This window comes from Ctenopharyngodon idella, chromosome 8, assembly GCF_019924925.1.
Source record: "Ctenopharyngodon idella isolate HZGC_01 chromosome 8, HZGC01, whole genome shotgun sequence".
NCBI classification, from domain to species: domain Eukaryota; kingdom Metazoa; phylum Chordata; class Actinopteri; order Cypriniformes; family Xenocyprididae; genus Ctenopharyngodon; species Ctenopharyngodon idella.
In genome coordinates this window covers 3,407,232-3,428,172 of record NC_067227.1, presented here as the reverse complement: position 1 = coordinate 3,428,172, position 20,941 = coordinate 3,407,232, and the positions used below count along the sequence as shown (strand labels likewise).

The window sequence follows — 20,941 nt, the reverse complement described above, 5'->3', positions numbered from 1 at the left end:
CTCCACACATACCGCTTAGAATTAAGGCCAAAACGTTCTATCTTGGTCTCATCAGACCAGAGAATCTTATTTCTCACCATCTTTAGCAAACTCCATGCGGGCTTTCACGTGTCTTGCACTGAGGAGAGGCTTCCGTCGGGCCACTCTGCCATAAAGCCCCGACTGGTGGAGGGCTGCAGTGATGGTTGACTTTCTACAACTTTCTCCCATCTCCCGACTGCACCTCTGGAGCTCAGCCACAGTGATCTTTGGGTTCTTCTTTACCTCTCTCACCAAGGCTCTTCTCCCCCGATAGCTCAGTTTGGCCGGACGGCCAGCTCTAGGAAGGGTTCTGGTCGTCCCAAACGTCTTCCATTTAAGGATTATGGAGGCCACTGTGCTCTTAGGAACCTTAAGTGCAGCAGAAATTTTTTTGTAACCTTGGCCAGATCTGTGCCTTGCCACAATTCTGTCTCTGAGCTCTTCAGGCAGTTCCTTTGACCTCATGATTCTCATTTGCTCTGACATGCACTGTGAGCTGTAAGGTCTTATATAGACAGGTGTGTGGCTTTCCTAATCAAGTCCAATCAGTATAATCAAACACAGCTGGACTCAAATGAAGGTGTAGAACCATCTCAAGGATGATCAGAAGAAATGGACAGCACCTGAGTTAAATATATGAGTGTCACAGCAAAGGGTCTGAATACTTAGGACCATGTGATATTTCAGTTTTTCTTTTTTAATAAATCTGCAAAAATGTCAACAATTCTGTGTCTTTCTGTCAATATGGGGTGCTGTGTGTACATTAATGAGGAAAAAAAATGAACTTAAATGATTTTAGCAAAGGGCTGCAATATAACAAAGAGTGAAAAATTTAAGGGGGTCTGAATACTTTCCGTACCCACTGTATATATATAGCTGACTTACCTCTATTCCACAACAGTTTTCTAGCATCGTAACTATTTCCTATCCCAGCCAGAGGGGAAGTACTCTGGGTTCGGGCCAAATTCAGAGCTCAGTGCCCTCCCCCCGGACATCATGCCAAATATGCATTAGTGATGCAAAGTCCGATTCATTTCCGCAAACCGGTTCTTTTCGGACAGTTCAGCTCAATGAACCGGTTCAAAAAGCCGATTCATAGGTTCCTGACGTCATCATGCTATGATGCCACTATGCATTTCTTTTCTAACAGCTCAGTGTCATATTATATCAATGAAACGTTCAAATAAAGTCATTTGTGTCAACGCATATTGTAACATTCAAATAAAAAGTTATTTGTGTGAACACATGATTATTGCCTGTCATTTCATTCACATTCACACAAGTTTGTGGTCACAGTTTCACTGGATTGTGGATCCTTTATGTCGGATACGACCGACCAATATTGATTAGCCTACATCTTGGATAAGATTCGCAACTACAACACACATATTTATGCTCAAACGCAGATATGTTCTAGGCCTACATGTCTAAAGTATAGAAAGAATTAACTCATCGATTTCATATAACAACTTAAAATATAATCTGCATGTATAATAAACCATAGTAAAATGTATTTACATCTCTCGACAAAAAGGTATTTGCAGGTTTTAATAAAATGTTATTTAATAAAAGTAGTTATAATAAGCATATTTCCAGTACGTGCCTCAGGCTTGCATGGTATCGTCAACTCACTCATCAGACTCCTCAGTAATCCTCGGCAAATTTCAACAGCTGATTGAACCGGCTCATTCGGTTCTTTTTGAGTCCTCGGTAATCCTCGATAAACTTCAACAGTTGGTTGAACCGGCTAATTCAATTCTTTTTGAGTCCTCGGTAACCCTCAGTAAACTTCGACAGTTGGTTGAACCGGCTCATTTGGTTCTTTTTGAGTCCTCGGTAATCCTCGGTAAACTTCAACAGTTGGTTGAACCGGCTCATTCGATTCTTTTTGATTCAGACGTGCTACTTCAGCTTGTGCGTCTTGCGTCATCAGCCCGGAACTAAAGTTCGATTCAGTTCGATTAGTAAACCGGCTCGACCGGTTACTTCCTATGAACCGGTTTCAACCGACTCAAAAGAACGATTCGTTCAAGAACCGCACATTTTGCTATATCCAATTATATGTAAGGGTGAACTCATGAATCAAGATATGTTAAGCACAAATGACACTAGCAGTGGCTGGCACATGGACTTGGGTGCATGTGGACTCTGTCTTGACTCAAAATCAACCCTCTTCTGGTCTCGGTCTGGTCTGAATAAGAAAAAAATCTAAAAGTAGTCAACCTCACTAATCAACACTGATTGGTTTTTGGATGTCTAGCCACATAATCAAGCATCTTGACCCACCCCTAATTCAATTATTTTTTTTTTCTAATCATCCCTAATTTCTTGTTGAAACTTTCTTTGTGTAAAAAAGTTCCCACACATCTGTACCATTGCTGGAAATGTAATGAGGAAAGTTTTGACTTTTGACATTTGACCTTGAGAGTTCAAAGGTGGCATAAGATCCAAGAGTTGTCGGGCCAATCTGTCCATAAATCCCAGGTGGCCTTGACCCTGTGTGGGTCTAATATACCCAGTCAGGGCTTGACAAGTCATTACAGGACAAATAGGGCATGAAAACTAACTTAACACAACCTGCACAGAATGCCTAGACACCACTGGAATTTAGGTTAGCAACAGAAAGGCTCATTACATGGTGAAAACAAACAAACCTGGAAAGTCATGGCAACAACCAAAGGTAATTCGGAATAAAGGTGTATTTTGTCTACACCCTACCCTTTAAAGAAACCATCTCTTAACTTTGCCCATGCATCCCTAGGCCTAGGATGTGTAAAATGTCTCTTTAGGTAATTGTGTTTTGCTAAAGTCATCTCTCTGTATTTGAATAATTATTGGAAATAGAGGAATCCAACAAGCTTGTTAGATATGAATCTTTAATGAACACATGAATCTTATATGCATCAGGAGGGTGCGGTCTTAGCCCAATGTAAGCAAATCATCTGGACATATAGGGATGTTCCAAGCATTGGGTGGTTTTCTATAATTGGATAACTTTCTGTGTAATTCATACTTTCTGAAAGATGAGTACTCTCCACATTTAATGAAATGACCAAATCTTCAATTAAATCTTCTCAAATTGTTATTGGTTCATTCTCAGTCACCTCATAACATGGCTGCAGTCCATTCTGTATACTTATGTGCAAAATAACATGATTTTAAATCTTTTGTATATTGTTTTCTAACCAATAAATAGGCCCACACAGAATCTGCACATTTTTTCCCACAATGATTGTGGGGGGAAATCTGTAAGTATCTAAGAAATGGTTATAAATATTGTAAAATGTGTTGGAAACAACTGAGAGTACTAAATTCATAGGGGCCGTTCACTCAGAAACCAAAAACATTTGCATTCCAATATGCTACTTTTCATTGTTTTTCTATGTAAAAGTGCTAGATCAGGGCTGTCCAAACTCGGTCCTGGAGGGCCACTGTTCTGCAGGGTTTAGCTCCAACTTGCCTCAACACACCTGCCTGGAAGAGCACCTTGCCTAGTGAGACCTTGATTAGCTTGTCAGGTGTGTTTAATTGGGGTTGGAGCTAAACTTTTCAGGCCAGTGACCCTCCAGGAGCAGGATTGGACACCTCTGTGCTAGATCAGTGGTTCCCAACCACGTTCCTGGAGCACGGCACATTTTGCATGTCTCCTTTGTCTGACACACCCATTTCAGGTCTTGGAGTCTTGACTAATGAGCTGATGATCTGAATCAGGTGTGTTTGATTAAGGAGACATGGAAAACATGCAGTGTTGGGGAGGCTCCAGAAAAGTGGTTGGGAACTCACATATCGCATATTTTGCAGCGTCTTGCACATGACACGGCTTCCTAAAAAGAGTGACGTTCAAGTTAAAAGAACTTTTTCATTCCACTGTCCTATGTGTCACATTTTTAAATGCAAAAACACATTCTATGTGAATGGCCCCTATTGCTGGCTGACTATTGTTAATTATTATATTAATGTGAGATTGATGTATTATTCCTGTAAATAACGAACATGGCATTTTTGTTTTCCATTGTTTTTTATTTCCAGATGTTTGATTTATTGTGGGTAAATCAAACTCGAGCACATGCACATTCATCAAGTTTTCATGAGTTTTCTGTGTAATTCTGCAGATGCAGATTTGCGTATAAGTCCTAATATGTAGCAGCACTTCTACTTGAGTAAACTAGCACATAAATTGAGCTGTTCCACGCAGAGGACTTACCACAGTGCAGCACAGAGGCCAGAACCACCACAGGAGAGCCAGAATCAGCAGTAGCATCACTATCAGTAGTGCTATGGCCAGGATTGTACCATCAGACTGCAGGGAGGAACAGATGAACACCACTCTGAGTAGGACCATTTTTTGTTATCACATCAGATCCAAATGACATGCAGAAAATCATTAGGAAAATGTAATGGAATAAAAAGATGACGTCAGTCCTCCAATCTCCAGTTCAAACAATGGTTCCATGTAAGCTGTGAAAATAACAGATGATGCATAACGACAGGGATGGGTAAACAAGGGGATGAACTAAGTTACAAGTGATCTCACAACCCATTGACTTGTGGGAGGCTTATGGATTTGGCCGGTGGGAAACGTATTGTGCTCTTCTAAAGAGCTTTGACTGGCACCACTTTACAGACATTCCAGCAATCCATTTATTAAATAGTTAATTTTTTATCCTTTGTTTGCACAAAAGTTCCCAGCCCGCAGTCTGTAGTTGGACCCTGTTATTTTCCTTTAACGCATTTTTTACTGATTAATTTGGCCGCATTTTCAAAAGCAAAAATGCTGCAGCAATGACTGTTAGCTAGAGAATCCATTCAAGTAATAATGCTGCTTCAAGCACTGTGATTGCCAGTGGTGCGGAGTAACTAAAACAAGCTACTTCTTCCAACGTGTAGCAGTACAGTTTGATTAGATTCACTTTTTAATGTCACATTGTGATTTTATGTAAAATACACTTTCCTAAACCGTTTATATAATCTGAATGTTATATTTTAAAAGATATTGTGCCTTTAAAACAGCTTTATTGTAGTTAGCTACTTTTCTAGCTTTTCTACAAGAAATTGCTAATGATAGTGAAGACATTCATAATAGTACATAACATTTCTATTTTGAATAAATGTAGTTCTCCAAGCTTTCAGTTCAAAAAACTTTCACACCCGCACACTTCAAAACTTCACTTTCCACACTTCATTTAGCAGCATAATAATTTTCAAATAATAATAGTAAAAAATGTTTCTTGAACATGAATTCTGATTTCTGGGGCCAGTTGTTCAAAAGTAATCTGATTGGATTTTGGCTATCGGATTGGATCAAATCTTGAAAATGGGTTGTTCAAAAGGAAAAAAAGATTCTGAAAAAACTTTTTAGTAAGATTGGGATACATTTGATCCAAAATATCTGGATTATACTGATCCCATAAGAAGGGTGGATTTCAAGAACAAAAATGTAATTAAACTTTAAAACTGGTAAAAAAATACAACATTTGTATCATGTAATATGCATACACATACATATTCTTTATTTTGCTCTTGATTAGTTAACTTTTAAAGTAATAAATTAGAAGTAGACATTAGGCTACATATTTAGCATTTCGGACACCTACTGTAAAGTAAAAAAGAGAATTTGGTGCAATAAAATAATCCTCAAACAGCTGTAAATATCTAACAAAAATATTATATTTAATTCAAAGTGTTTTTTTTAATCATTGTTTGTAAACTACATTGGCACAATCATAAGAGATGAACCAGTCAAAAGTTCTTCGCAAGCAAACGCAAAGTTTCTCGGGTGATCGCTACGTGGAATTTTTCGGAGAGAATGCAAAGTATTGAAATGCCCCCCCATCTCATATTCTTTCTATCACCATGTCCCTTTAGGGGCTCCGTAGAGCACAAGTAATCCAAGATTTGGTATTCCGAAAAAGTGTGTATCTGGATCAGGGTGATCCAAACCCATTTTGCTTTGAAAAAGCAGCACAAAAGTAAGATGGATAACCTGATCCTGGATAGCAAAACATGGGATTTCCAAATCCAGATAATTCTGATCCAGATTAAACTTTTTGAACAACTAGCCCCTGAAAGATCATGTGACACTGAAGACTGGAGTAATGATGCTAAAAATTCAGCTTTGCTATCACAGGAAAAAAATTGATTTAGAAAAATAGAAAATAGTTATTGTAAACTGTAATAATATTTCACAATATTTTACTTAATTATCTATTAAATAAATGCATCCTTGGTGAACACAAGACTCTTCTTTCAAAAACATTCAAAAAATCTTACTGGCTACTTTTCAACAGTAGTGTAGCTTTCCCAACATTGTTTCTCAAACACAAAAACACAAGAAATAAAGAAAGAAAGATGATTCAGAATAATACTTACACAGCTTACAGTGGTGATAGTAACAGAACTAGAGATAAAACTCAGGCCTTCGTTCATACTAACGTAAAGGGAAGCTGCCCTGCAATACACATAATCGGAAAAAAAGTCATGACAACACGACATTACGTTCAGTATGAAAACATGTCAGAGTATTCATGAATACAGTCAGAGTTAAAATTCTGTTACTAGAAAGAATGCAAATAGTTTTATCTGGGACACTTACGTTCCCTCCTCTCGAAGAACAGGAGCTGGACACAGCAGATATGTGTCCTCCACTACCAATGGCTTCACCACTAATAAAAAAGAAAAATGCAGAATCACATTTCAAACTGCAAATCTGGAAAATACTGCATTAAAAGTCATCATATTTATTTTGTTTGATTGCTTGTTGCATAAGAGGTTAGTTGAGGACAGACTGCATATCATTTTTACTTGTAGGAAAACATACCCCACTACATTTTTATCACCTTGAATTTGAATGTTATCATTTAAATTTAACGAGCACTGCTTCTAGTAGTGGCTAATACTCAGAGCTATAAGAAGCTTCCCATGACCTTTCAGCATTGGGCTCTTAAGCAAGGCATTTAACCGCTAGTGACCCTAAAATATCCAGATGGAAAAGAAGTGGGCCACGGATTACAGAACAGGAGAAATGGAGTTAGAGCTCCGGAGCCTCTGACTGTCAAAGGCCTCCAACTGAGAAGCTGGAGAAGGCCTAAAAACACCCAAAAGCAACAAATGATTGCAGATGTAAAGATACATTCTTTGCTATTTTGTATCTTGCCATTGCTACACTTCAAGAAATCAAACAGACAGACAGGATGTCAATTGCACCTGTCAATAGCACCTGACACAGCCAAAGCAAGAATGCAGAGGTCAATTTACAAATATGACACTTCAGCTTTTTCCTTTATCCAGTGTTTGTTGGTGTAGGCGGTTGGCTCAAATCCCAAAGAATCTGAATTCTGGCAGAGGGTCCTGTTGTCATTGTGCTTTACTGGCTGTTTACCCATAGCACATGAGGGAGTCATGTTTTACTACTAAGCAAAGACATGTGCACATGGTTGCAACTTGCGTGATAAATCAGTAAGAATTACTGTTGATACCAAATTGCATCTTAGCAATTTGGCTTTCCTTCTTTTGAGAGGGAAATGGCCTGCACTGGGCTCAAGCCTAAGGGATGAATTTAAGAGCTCATGTGCTTATTATGCAATCTAATTGCTTGAGGATTTTCTTGAGGTTAAAGAAAGGAAATGCAAGTCAAGGACAGCTAGCCTAGACATCCGCAAACTGCCCCCAGTCCATTCACTGACCATCAGTTGCATACTGCACACAAGCAAAAACCTTTGAAGAAGAAGATAAAAAAAAAAAAATCAAAGATTTAACAGTTTTATTCCTATAGTGTGTGAGATCCGTGATGTGACCAAGATGGCACACCACACACATTGCATTCACAATCAACCAGAGTTCCGACTGTGAACACGGGAAATCTTGCAAAATCTCTTGCGGTCAAGCGTGACTTAAAGGGTTAGTTCACCCAAAAATTAAATTTCTGTCATTAATTACTCACCCTCATCTCATTCCAAACTCGTAAGACCAACTACATGAGGGTGAGTAATTAATGACAGAAATTTCATTTTTGGTTGAACTAACCCTAATGCTGCCTTCACATGCTATCGGAAATTTCTTACTTCCCACTTCTGAAGTCGTGATTACGAGCTCATCGCATTCAAGTTTAGATTTGAGAGGGCGTTCATGTGCAATTTTTACCTAGGAAACTCGTATTTACGATAATTCCGATAGCACGTGAAGGGATCATTAGAGTAAACCAACATGGCGGACGACAGGCAAGAAGAAAGGGCGATGAGTGTTTGGACTGCTTTTTAAAGAGAATTTGGGGAGGTTTGGGTGAAGTCATGTTATGCTTACATCAGCTCACTTTCTGATTGGGTATCGTTTTGTTCCACGTGACAATCTACAGAGTGCGTGCGTGTTTGCCCTCGGGGTTCCCCTTCACACAACAGGATTTCTGGTTTGAGATTGGCACGGCGTTCTTCTGAGCAGATTCTATCACTCTTAACACACATCACACCACAGGACAATCTGATAAGATAATCTTTAGAACCATCAAGATAATCGGGACTTTACCTAGGATTGTCAGAAGGGAAGGGGGCCAAAATCAGCCTGATTATCTTGTAGTGTGTGAGTGCCTTTAGAAACAAAGCAGTTTTAACCAGTTTTCTGTAATTTATAGGGTTAGTTCACCCAAAAATGAAAATTCTGTCATTAATTACTCACCCTCTTGTCGTTCTACACTCGTAAGACCTGCGTTCATCTTCGGAGCTCCAAAGTCATGTGATTTCAGTAAACGAGGCTTCGTTATGTCATAAGCAGTTTGATACGCGATCCGAACCACTGATTCGAAGCAAAAGATTCGTAAAGCTTTGAAGCTTAATGAAGCAGTGTTTTGAAATCGGCCATCACTAGATATTGTTGAAAAGTCATTATTTTGTTTTTTTGGTGCACAAATAGTATTCTCGTCGCTTTATAATATTAACGATGAACCACTGTACTCACATGAATTGTTTTTATGTCTTTAGTATCTTTCTGGGCATCTGAAAGTGTTAATTATCTTGCTGGCAATCGGATTTTATCAAAAATATCTTAATTTGTGTTCTGAAGAAGAACGAAGTTCTTACAGGTGTAGAACGACATGAAGGTGAATAATAAATAACATAATTTTCATTTTTGGGTGAACTAACGCTTTAATGCCAAGGTAGTGATGGGCGATTTTAAAACACTGCTTCATGAAGCTTCGAAACCTTTGCAAATCTTTTGTTTCGAATCATTGGTTTGGAGCGTGTTTCAAACTGTCAAAGTCACATGATTTCAGTAAAGAGGCTTTGTTACGTCATAACTGTTTCAAAACATTTCGAAATTTCAATGGTTCACCACTGGGGGCAATCTCTGTGAACCCATGAATCATACGGATTCACTGAGATCGGCCCCCAGCGGCGAATCATTGAACAAGTGTCTATGGCTATTACCTGAGTATTAAGTGTCTAAGTGTCTATTACCTAATCTCTGATGAGTTTTATACATTTGTAGACATTTTAATAAGGTATTTGTATAATTAAAAGGAATAATAGTAGTTAGTCTCTGTTTAGCTGACCCATCCATAGAACAAACAAAATAAGTCCTGAGAATACATATTATACAGACACTTAATATTTAATGGTATTAGATGATTAGTCAATTGCATCTGATAGATTATACTTTAAATAAAACATTTGCAATGGGGTTGGAAAAGCTGTTTTTATGCATGTTTGGCATGAGTTTTTGTTGTATTTACACTGTTTTGACCGGCAGGCGTCACCAGCGTGTGGTGTTTCTAATGCTTCGAAACAGTGAATCATTTGGTTCAATTGATTTGAAGCTTTGAAAAGCTTAGTTTCTCCCATAACTATGCCAAGGTAATTCAACAAGCAACAGTGATAAAAATGTCCATTAAATATTTTAAAAATGAAATGAGATTGAAATAAGATTGTGTAGAGAATACTTTTTTACGCATACACTAAGGTGGCGTTGCGTAAATTTCATCATCAACATGAAAGTACATGGGTACTGTAGAACATAGACAGTTTTTTATAACCAAGCATAGTCTGTGAACTTTTGCTTAAAAACAATGAAAAAGGCTCTAATTCCTCTAAGTTTAAAAAAAAGGTTACCGCAGAAATGGGAACAACCAAATTATAAGCACAAACAAACAAATCTTTATATACATACATACAGGAGATTAATTCATTACTTTCTATTAAAAGATGTGGGGAACAACTACAAACTGCTGTGTGTTCATGTTGTATATTCCATCCAAAGTTGCAAATATAACTTTATATCGAATATATTTGGAAGAATGTTTGTAACCAAGCAGATCTCACCCCTCATTGACTACCATAGTATTTTTTCCTACTATGGTAATGAGGGGCAAGATCTGCTTGGCTACAAACATTCTTCCAAATATCTTCCTTTGTGTTCAGCAGAACAAAGACACTCATACAGGTGTGGAACAACTTGAGGGAGAGTAAATTATGACAGAATTTCATGTTTGGGTGAACTATCACTTCAAGGCGAGACACTAGAGGAGAATAGGGTAAAAATGTAACTAATATACAGTATCTCACAGAAGTGAGTACACCCCTCACATTTTTGTAAATATTTTATTATATCTTTTCATGTGACAACACTGAAGAAATGACACTTTGCTACAATGTAAAGTAGTGAGTGTACAGCTTGTATAACAGTGTAAATTTGCTGTCCCCTCAAAATAACTCAACACACAGCCATTAATGTCTAAAACGCTGGCCACAAAAGTGAGTACACCCCTAAGTGAAGGGACAGAGGGAGAGAAGAAGCTAAGAATAATAAAAAAAAAAAAATAATAATAATAATAATAATAATAATGAATAGATAAATACATTTATATTATATTATACTATATTTCTATAATTTTGTGACTTTTTGGGAATTTCCAATATTCGCTCCTTTCTTCCTTTGATTTCTGCTCCAAGAAACTGGTGCCGTCAAATAATTTCCATTTGGAGTGGCATTCTGCACTTTTCTTCTAGTGAATATTCTTCTCAAGGCACACTTCTTCTTTATCTATGTGATTGCTGAAATCTCACTAGATTATTGGTTCAGATAGCTTTGTTCTTCTGTAAGGTAGTATCACTTACCTTGTGCGACATTATATATTGCTACTGAAACAAATATCAAAAAGCAGTTGAGTTGTTTGCTCATAAAGCTCCCTCTCTCTCTATCTCTGTCCCTCTCTCCTATATATATGTATACCAAAATTTGGATTGTTCTAGAAAAACAGTTCTATAGAAAGTTCTAAACAGTTCTAGAAGTGCTACTTACTTATAAGCAATAACGTTTATTATATGGTTGTTCAAATTTTTTTCTGGTGTGACCTTTTTTTTTTAAATTTAGAGGAATTAGGGCCTTTTTCATTCTTCTTAAGCAAAAGTACATCGTTTTTTGATACAGGAAATCTTTTATTTGAAAAGTCAAAAAGTTATAACCCTACTGCATACGCTAGCTTTCACGTCAAAACTAAAGTATACAATCACAAACTTCTCTTCAGTAACACAAGGGGTTATGGGTAATATTAGCCCAATCAGCATGCAAAGATGCACATTAGTACACTATGAAACTGTATACCATCCAAGAACCTATATCATACTATTTAAAAAGTTCTACAATTTTAGATGCATTAATACTAATCTTATATTCTGATTAGGAGAAATATTATGCAGATTGGGCTACTTCAAGAGCTACATCTTCAGACTAAAAGTCAGACACTAAACACGCTGTAACCACACAGGGTTCTTTTCCGACAGCTTACAATCAGCCTTGGGCTCCAAGTAAATGAAACAGGTTGTGCATGATGGACGTTATCATTCATCGACAGGATATACTCTCTAGTGTTTACAGTGGTCAAGAGTAAATAAACAGCAGGCCTCCACAAAGTCGGAGTAAATTTGTTGCAGGTCAGGAAATGTGCCTTTAGGATGGGAAAGTGGGACTGGTTCGCTGAAGGGTGGACAGAAAAAGGTTTTCCTTTTTTTTTTCAAATTACTTCCATGACACAGTTACACTCATCAACAGGATGTTGTGGTCTTAATCGGGACACAAACAATTAGCATGATGCCACGTTTGAAATGTCCAGCTTTAATCAAAGCGTGGACAAGCAAGATGTGAAGCACTAAAGCTGGTACCTATTACTGATACTGTAAAATAGGATTAAAGGAAGATGACTGGGCTTTGATCTCACAACCAGCGGCAATTTTAATGAAATTACGATTGTTTAGAACGAATGAGACCCTCCCTTAAGGTTTAATACCATTAAAGTATAGCGGCATATGAAATGTCAACATAGAATCACTTGCACTTTAATAGTTTTACTTCAAAAGGAAAGTTGCCAGGCAAATATACAATGCATGCACTTCTTTTCCATAACTGCCTTAGTAATTAATTTGTGCCATCATGAATGGGACATATGTGAACCTTGGCAGCAGTCGCTAGCCACTGATGCAGAAAACAGCTCTTTGTTTTTGTAAAGGCCAAGCTTTTTGAAAAGGTTCTCAAGTGGTGACCCCAAAATGTGTCACAGGTCTGTTCTGAGAGTGTAAGATATTTTGCCTCCAACACAAGCTCATGGCAATTTGAAACTACTTTAAAGGGGACCTATTATGCCCATTTTTACAAGATGTAATTTAAGTCTCAGGTGTCCCCAGAATATGTCTGTGTGCTCACTGCCCGGCACCATGGAGCTCGATTGGCATTTGCCATTGAACACCAGAATTGGCAGGTCCGCCACTGGCGCCCTGTGCTTTTCAGATGAGAGCAGGTTCACCCTGAGCACATGTGACAGATGTGAAAGGGTCTGGAGAAGCCGTGGAGAATGTTATTCTGCCTTTAACATCGTTCAGCATGGTGGGTCAGTAATGGTCTGGCGAGGCATATCCATGGAGGGACACTCAGACCTCTACAGGCTAGAGTATGATATTTTTCCCCATTGAGATCTGATGTGTTTTCAAAGTGTTCCTTTAATTTTTTTTGAGCAGTGTATAAATATATAAATATATATATATATATATATATACATATATTAATATATCAAGTTGATGCTTGACGGAGGGCATGTCGTCAAGTCAGTTCGGCAACACATGACGTCACCCATTCAAAGTAAATAAGAAGCGTTAATGCAGACACCCTATGTGAATGCACCGTAACACATGGAATTATATCAAATTCCTAAAAATTTGGGTCGCAGCTTAATGACCATGGGGAAATGTGGGTCCCATGGCCAAACCAGTTGAGAACCACTGCCATAGAGTATTCTGCTAGCATACTAGTCTAATATCATCGTGCCTATGACTCATCCGCCAGGCTCTGCAACACTATAGTGTGCAAGAAAGGACACATATCCTGTTTAAAGATGAGACCTACAGTAAAAACTGCAAGGGGTCAAGCTGACATTTGCCTGACGGGCTTTGCGAACTCTGTTAGCCTCTTGTGTGGCAGCATATCTTTCTTATATCTCCTTGTTTTGGCAGGAATCCATCCTGTAAAACTCCTAATGTAGCCTTTAAAAACTGCTATTAGCCAAAAAAAAACTAATGGGACTGGCATTTGTCTTGGCATGGTTGGTCGTTCCAGGGTTTCTATGAAAACTAGTCTACTGGGACGTTCGGTGGAAAAATGATAGCTAATCAGAAGGGTTTATAGATTCTGACTCAAATCATTCCAACCATATGGTAATTATGCAAGGAAGTCACGGAAATGTCTTATGTAAGACTGCTGTCATCCCACATAACATTTAACTCCCTTTTTAATAGTATTTACCAAGCCAGTGATGTGTTCAGCATACATGTTCTTTGTAATTCAAGACGTATGTAAGTAACCAATTCAGCATTGTCAGCTTAAAGAGATAGTTCACCTAAAAATGAAAACTCTCATGTTGTTCAATAACTGTATTACTTTCTTTTTTCTGTGGAACACAAAACATCTTTTCTATCAAACAACAGTTCAAAGTTACCAAAGGGCTTCAAAAAGTATCATAAAAGTAGTCCATATCACTTGGGTGCTATATTTGAAGTTTTCTGAAGCCAGATAGATAGCTTTCAGTGAGGAACAGACTGAAACTTAAATAACTATTAGTCTTCACCACGAGCTCTCGAATCAAATATGGCACAAGTTACAAGATCCTGGAAAAATCAATGACGTTTCATATTACTGACGTGCAACCTGACGTCTACATTTTATTTGAGAGCCTCAGAAGGTCTGTTTCTGGTCTGTACACCGCACAAAGCTATGGCATGGCTGCAGAAGACTTAAGCACATGAGTCACATTCTATGTTTAAGGTACTTCTTTAATGTCTTTTTATAGCTTGACAGTCCGTGGTCACTTTGAACTGTCCTTAAATGAAAACGATAACTCTTAAAAAATATGTTTTGTGTTCCATGGAAAAAATAACAGCATACAGGTTTGAAACGATTTGAGGGTGAATAAATAATTGCCAGAATTTCATTGTACTTACTTCTGGTAAGGGTGTCATTTATTCTGAAGCTGCAAAGAACCTTGTCCACATTTCTAGCATGAAGGAATCCATTTCCTCTAACAACAACTTGGAATGCCTCTATAAAACAGGAAGTTAACATATAACAATGTTAAATCATGTAGCAATTTTTGAAAGACACTTATCAGAGCCATCAATACAATTTTTATTTTAAGTTTTATTTTCTAAAGGAGGAAAAAATTGCATAATATATGATAACATCATCAATATTTTGATTTAAGGTGTGGTCACATCAGCAAATTTCACAAGCAAAAAAAGGTTGTATATTTTTAATAGTGTAGCGTTTATATGAAGCACAACCCGCACAGAAGTCACTTTGTTGGTCAACATGGTGAATTTGAACCCGTTGCAAAATCTGCATGGGGAAATTTTTTGTTCTTACTACTAAATATTATGCATTTAAATATTATTACCATTTGTTTTTAATTGAATTTAACTGCCTTTTCAGTCTCCTTATTACAATATTTAAAGGTGCAGTAGGTGATCTAGGAAATGCTAATGTTAGCCTGCTAGCATTGAAAGCATGCGATCCCAACCTCCCTGCAAATCGCTGTCCAAAGCCACGGCTCCTCGAAAACACATGAATGCACACACACAGCTGCTCTCGGGTTGGGAAGAAAATCATTATAAGTGGGTGAACACAGAGTGAATTTTAAGCGGGAGCGGGTGGGTGCGGAATAGAACCTTGCCTCCCGCAAGACGATAAAAACAGTCCAACGCAGACCTCTAATGTGAACGCAGTATAAGCCCGTTGTTTTGATTCAGTAGGAACTATAAAAGGTGGCTGCTGTTTGTTTATGGTGCTCCGCGACTGACGTCTGTCTGTATAAACTCTGCATAGCATGAAACACGCTGATGACGTATGATGTCTGCGTGAATAGGGTGTGCGAGGGTATGTAAAAACAGATGTTGACAGGCAGGCAGGACATCGTATTATTTCATTTGGACTGAATATAAAGACTGGATGACCATTTTAGTGTTATATATATTTATAAAAATACATTTCAGACCATTTAACATAGTGATTGCTATCAGGATATGAGGAGACTTTCAACCAGCTATTGCACCTTTAAGTAATGGTTTACCATTTATTTCGATAGTCCACTTTAGACATTCTACTTTATTTTGACGCTCCCACAGCAGACATTCTACTGACGATAAGTAACTTTGCAACTACATGTCAAATAAATCTCATTTAGAGTATTTGTAGAGTGTTAGGTTAGTGTTAGGGTTAGTAGAATGAGAGTACGTTTACAAAGATGGACTAAAAACGGAAAAGTTTTTACTTTGCGTTTTTTGCATACAGTTGTCAAAACAATTCCTTTTACATGGATCTGGGAAAACGACTAAATACGCTGTATTATGCTGTCAGGCCAGTAGTTGGCGATGTCACTTTGCAAAGAAACACTGCGCGCCTATAGACTGAATATGTGCTGTAATGCGCATGTGCATTTAAACTGTTGTGTAAATGAACGGCCAAAACGCATAAAAAGTTCTTTTTTTAGTTGAAAATGGCCCCTAAGTACTTGCAAAGTTACTTATAGTCAGAATGTCTGGCAGAGCATCAAAATAAAGTGTTAGCAGATATTAAGCACACAGTCTACTAACACTCTAATGACTAGTAGTTGACATGTAGTTCCAAAGTTACTTATAGTTAGTAGAATGTCTATGGTGGACTATTAAAATAAAGTATGACCAAGTATGTATTATATGAGTAAGGTGTGTAATTTAAATGTGTAATTTTTTTAGTTGTTAAAAATTTTTGAAACACAAACAAACCTCACTTCTGGGCTTTTGATTAAACTAAATCAAACCTATTAGTCTGGAGGATTGTTCACTACTCTTGAACAAACCTTGAAACTGTGGCTCAAACAGTTGATATTGAGCAGAATAGAACTGGACTCACCTCCAGCACAGATACTGGAAGGTTCTGCAGCAAGAATCTCTATGCATGATTTCTTCAAGATCTGATGGATAGAAAGAAATTTAGCAGGTAAACAACTAGGTTGGCTGACCTATTAAAACTAACTGATCACTTAATTCCATGTCCTTAAATTCATAAAACAAATAGTAGAGAAGACTTTCCATTTACTTTTTTTTTCAGAATAAGTTTATTTTATCTTGAAGGATCCACCAATCAAATGAAGCAACACCTCTCTTGCGAGTGCCTCAACAGGACAATCTTCATGTGGCATTTTTGTTTTGAAATGTACATCTGCTTTCTCTGTCTCCTTTCTCTCGTCCAGGAAATAGCCTTCATCAACCATACCAGCACCTAAGTGTGGCAAGGTTGTTTTGAACTACATGACTACCGCCTTCCTCTGTCATCTATGGAAGTATGCTTTCAGATCCCAAGGTCCCTGCTGATTTATGACACTCTTCTCCTGAGCTTCAGCCAAGAGCTTTCAGCATGCAGCTAATTGAGAGCAGATGGAGGCCAGCTGGACTGACCCCAGTCTCAGCTCATGAAACAGTCAACCTCTGCATGGGCGAGTCTTTACCCCAATATCTCCTCTTTTCTTCCACCTTCAGAGCTTAAGAAATATAAATCATTAGCTTTCATTGTAGAAAGAAAGGACATGGTGAAGAGGCTTTGATCGTGTTTGGGCAGACTCCAGCAGACCGTGGGATCAAAGAGGTCCAGGCAGGGCATGGCGGGTCTTTGTTAGAATTTTGATACTGATACAATCCATCATCTTCTGACGGGACTCAATGAATATTCTTGTTTGTTATTCTATGGTTTTCCTTTAATTCTTCTGTTGTTTTTACATCAAGATACTGTTTCTTAGTGTGATTTTTACCCAAGGGGTCAAGGTTTGGCTAGTTGGCATGGCCATGTTAGCGCCTGCTAGTAAATTCTGTAACTAAACCATCTGAAAAGCATCTTTCTCCACTGATGGCCATTAAAAATATCCCAAATACATACTACTGGAGATTCTGGCAGATATTTATGAAACTGGTTTCATTTAGTATTGATTGAATTTGGCAAAAAGTAATACATAGAAAGTGCATTAACAAATGATCATGTAAAAAATACCTTATTAAAATTTAAAACTTAAAGGGATAGTTCACCCAAAAATGAAAGTTATCCCATGATTTACTCACTCTCAAGCCATCTTAGGTGTATATGACTATCTTCCTTCAGACGAACACAGTCGGAGTTATATTAAAATATATGAAGCTTTATAATGGAATTGAAGAGGGCGTGAAATTTTTCAAGCCCAAAAAAGTGCATCCATCCATCATAAAAGTAATCCATAGCTCCAGGGGGTTAATAAAGGCCTTCTGAAGCGAAGCGATGGATTTTTGTAAGAAAAATATCCATATTTAAACTTTATTAACTATAATAACTAGCTTCCGGTAGACGGCTGTACACATTAATTCACGGTAAAAGAGTAACCCCTAAAACGTTGTAGGATGTAGGAGTATCGTAAGCTTAGACGCTTCTTGCGGTTCAAACAAATAGACACATCTGACAAGTCAAATGGATGGAAACAAAGATGTTACAATAATAGGCTATATTTTATCAGAATGATATTTATTTTATATAATGATTAAAAAAATACAGTGTGATTTTCTCATAGTAATACAAATTTTCATAAAGAATACAATTTACTGTATTAAAATATTTACATAAACACTCACCGAATCAATGACACCTTGTAAAGCTTCAAAGCCGTCATTTACTGGGAAAACATGATCTTTGCTGTCAGCAATCTTGGCCAGCTATGAAAAACAAAAAAAGAAATGACAAAATGACTATATATATATATATATATATATATATATAATATATAATATATATATATATATATACACACACACTATATTGCCAAAAGTTTTGGGACGCCTGCCTTTACGTGCACATGAACTTTAATGACATCCCATTCTTAATCCGTAGGGTTTAATATGGAGTTGGCCCACCCTTTGCAGCTGTAACAGCCTCAACTCTTCTGGGAAGGCTTTCCACAAAGTGTAGGAGTGTGTTTATGGGAAATTTTGACCATTCTTCTAGAAGCGCATTTGTGAGGTCAGGCAGTGATGTTGGCGAGAAGGCCTGGCTCGCAGTCTCCGCTCTAATTCATCCCAAAGGTGCTCAATCGTTGAGGTCAGGACTCTGTGCAGGCCTGTCAAGTTCCTTCACACCAAACTCGCTCATCCATGTCTTTATGGACCTTGCTTTGTGCACTGGTGCGCAGTCATGTTGGAACAGGAAGGGGCCATCCCCAAACTGTTCCCACAAATTTGGGAGCATGAAATTGTCCAAAATGTCTTGGTATGCTGAAGCATTAAGAGTTCCTTTCACTGGAACTAAGGGGCCAAGCCCAACCCCTGAAAAACAACCCCACACCATAATCCCCCCTCCACCAAACTTTACACTTGGCACAATGCAGTCGGGCAAGAACCGTTCTCCTGGCAACCACCAAACCCAGACTCGTCCATCGGATTGCCAGACAGAGAAGTGTGATTCGTCACTCCAGAGAACACGTCTCCACTGCTCTAGAGTCCAGTGGCGGCGTGCTTTACACCACTGCATCTGACGCTTTGCATTGCACTTGGTGATGTAAGGCTTGGATGCAGCTGCTCGGCCATGGAAACCCATTCCATGAAGCTCTCTACCCACTGTTCTTGAGCTAATCTGAAGGCCACACGAAGTTTGGAGGTCTGTAGCTATTGACTCTGCAGAAAGCATGCGCTGACCCCGCTCTGTGATTTTACGTGGTTTTACGAGTTGCTGTTGTTCCCAATTGCTTCCACTTTGTTATGACACCACTAACAGTTGACTGTGGAATATTTAGTAGTGAGGAAATTTCACGAATGGACTTATTGCACAGGTGGCAACCTATCACGGTACCATGCTTGAATTCATTGAGCTCCTGAGAGCGACCCATTCTTTCACAAATGTTTGTAGAAGCAGTCTGCATGCCTAGGTGCTCGATTTTATACACCTGTGGCCATGGAAGTGATTGGAACACCTGAATTCAATGATTTGGAGGGGTGTCCCAATACTTTTGGCAATATAGTGTATATATATATATATATATTCACTTAAACAAGTGCAAGTTCATAAACCTCCAAGCATCATTTACAGAAACCTTGTAACACTTTGGCATAAGTGCCAAGATCCAGTTTTAAACCTTACCACCCAACACAACACACACACACACCTGAGTCTCATTGAAATCCTTTACCCCTACGCAGTACACAGAGGCACCCAGGCTGCGGGAGCGATTGGCCTGAGGGAAACACAAGAGCAGAAACACCTCAGACACCTGCAATCTATTAGCCATTAACTGCCTTATTCAGAGCTCATGCTTTTGGCGCTGGCTAACAAAGCTGGACATCAATGAAGAGGACGCTGGGTAATTCTAATCATTAGAGATGCTGAATAATGTCTTTGTTGGTTGAAGCTGAAAGGAAAATTGGGTCAAAACATGGAGATGGGGAAAACTTATGTACAGTACACTTATTTTAGTGAGTGTAGCTGACATTTTGTACGTAAAAAATGTTGATGATTTATGTTATTTAAAGGATTAGTTCACTTCAAATTAAAATTTCCTGATAATTTACTCACCCCCATGTCATCCAAGATGTTTTTGTCTTTCTTTCTTCAGTCGAAAAGAAATTAAGGTTTTTGAGGAAAACATTCCAGGATTTTTCTCCATATGGTGGACTTCACTGGGGTTCAACTGGTTAAAGGTCCAAATTGCAGTTTCAGTGCAGCTTCAAAGGACTCTACATGATCCCAGACGAGGAATAAGGGTCTTATCTAATGAAACGATTGATAATTTTCTAAAAATATAAAAATGTATATACTTTTTAACCACAAATACTCGTCTTGCACTAGCTCTGTGATGCGCCACGCATTACATAATCACGTTGGAAAGGTCATGCATGACGTATGCGAAAGTACCGAGCAAGTGTTTACAAAGCAAAGACTTTGCAAAGACTAAGTCAAACAGCCTTTACAAAAAAAGGTAAAACAAAGCTGTTGGACGATTTTGAAGTTGGGGGTGAAAATGAGATGGAGTTTTTTGCCCTACCGCAGTACTTCTGCCTACGTCACACATGACCTTTCCAACGTGATTACGTAATACGTGGCGCATCGCAGAGTAGTGCAAGATGAGCATTTGTGGTTAAAAAGTATATAATTTTTTATATATAGTTTTTGTGAAAATGACAGATCGTTTCGCTAGACAAGACCCTTATTCCTCATCTGGGATCATGTACAGCCCTTTAATGCTGCACTGAAACTGACATTTGAAGTCCACTATATGGAGAAAAATCCTGGAATGTTTTCCTCAAAAACCTTAATTTCTTTTCGACTGAAGAAAGACAGACATAAACATCTTAGATGACATGGGGGTGAGTAAATTATCAGGAAATTTTAATTCTGAAGTGAACTAATC

General features: G+C 38.2%; 1 protein-coding gene across 1 annotated transcript in view; it reads right to left on the bottom strand.

Annotated features, from left to right (window-relative positions):
* Nucleotides 1-20,941, bottom strand: part of antxr1a (ANTXR cell adhesion molecule 1a) — an 88,474-nt gene that overhangs the window by 44,763 nt on the left and 22,770 nt on the right. The window contains exons 7-13 of the mRNA XM_051902546.1: nucleotides 19,700-19,768; nucleotides 18,177-18,257; nucleotides 16,438-16,498; nucleotides 14,493-14,591; nucleotides 6,614-6,683; nucleotides 6,391-6,469; nucleotides 4,226-4,321 (exon numbers count right to left, since the gene is read on the bottom strand). Coding sequence (XP_051758506.1) covers nucleotides 4,226-4,321; nucleotides 6,391-6,469; nucleotides 6,614-6,683; nucleotides 14,493-14,591; nucleotides 16,438-16,498; nucleotides 18,177-18,257; nucleotides 19,700-19,768 — 555 coding nt within the window. The remainder of the gene's footprint in view (nucleotides 1-4,225; nucleotides 4,322-6,390; nucleotides 6,470-6,613; nucleotides 6,684-14,492; nucleotides 14,592-16,437; nucleotides 16,499-18,176; nucleotides 18,258-19,699; nucleotides 19,769-20,941) is intronic.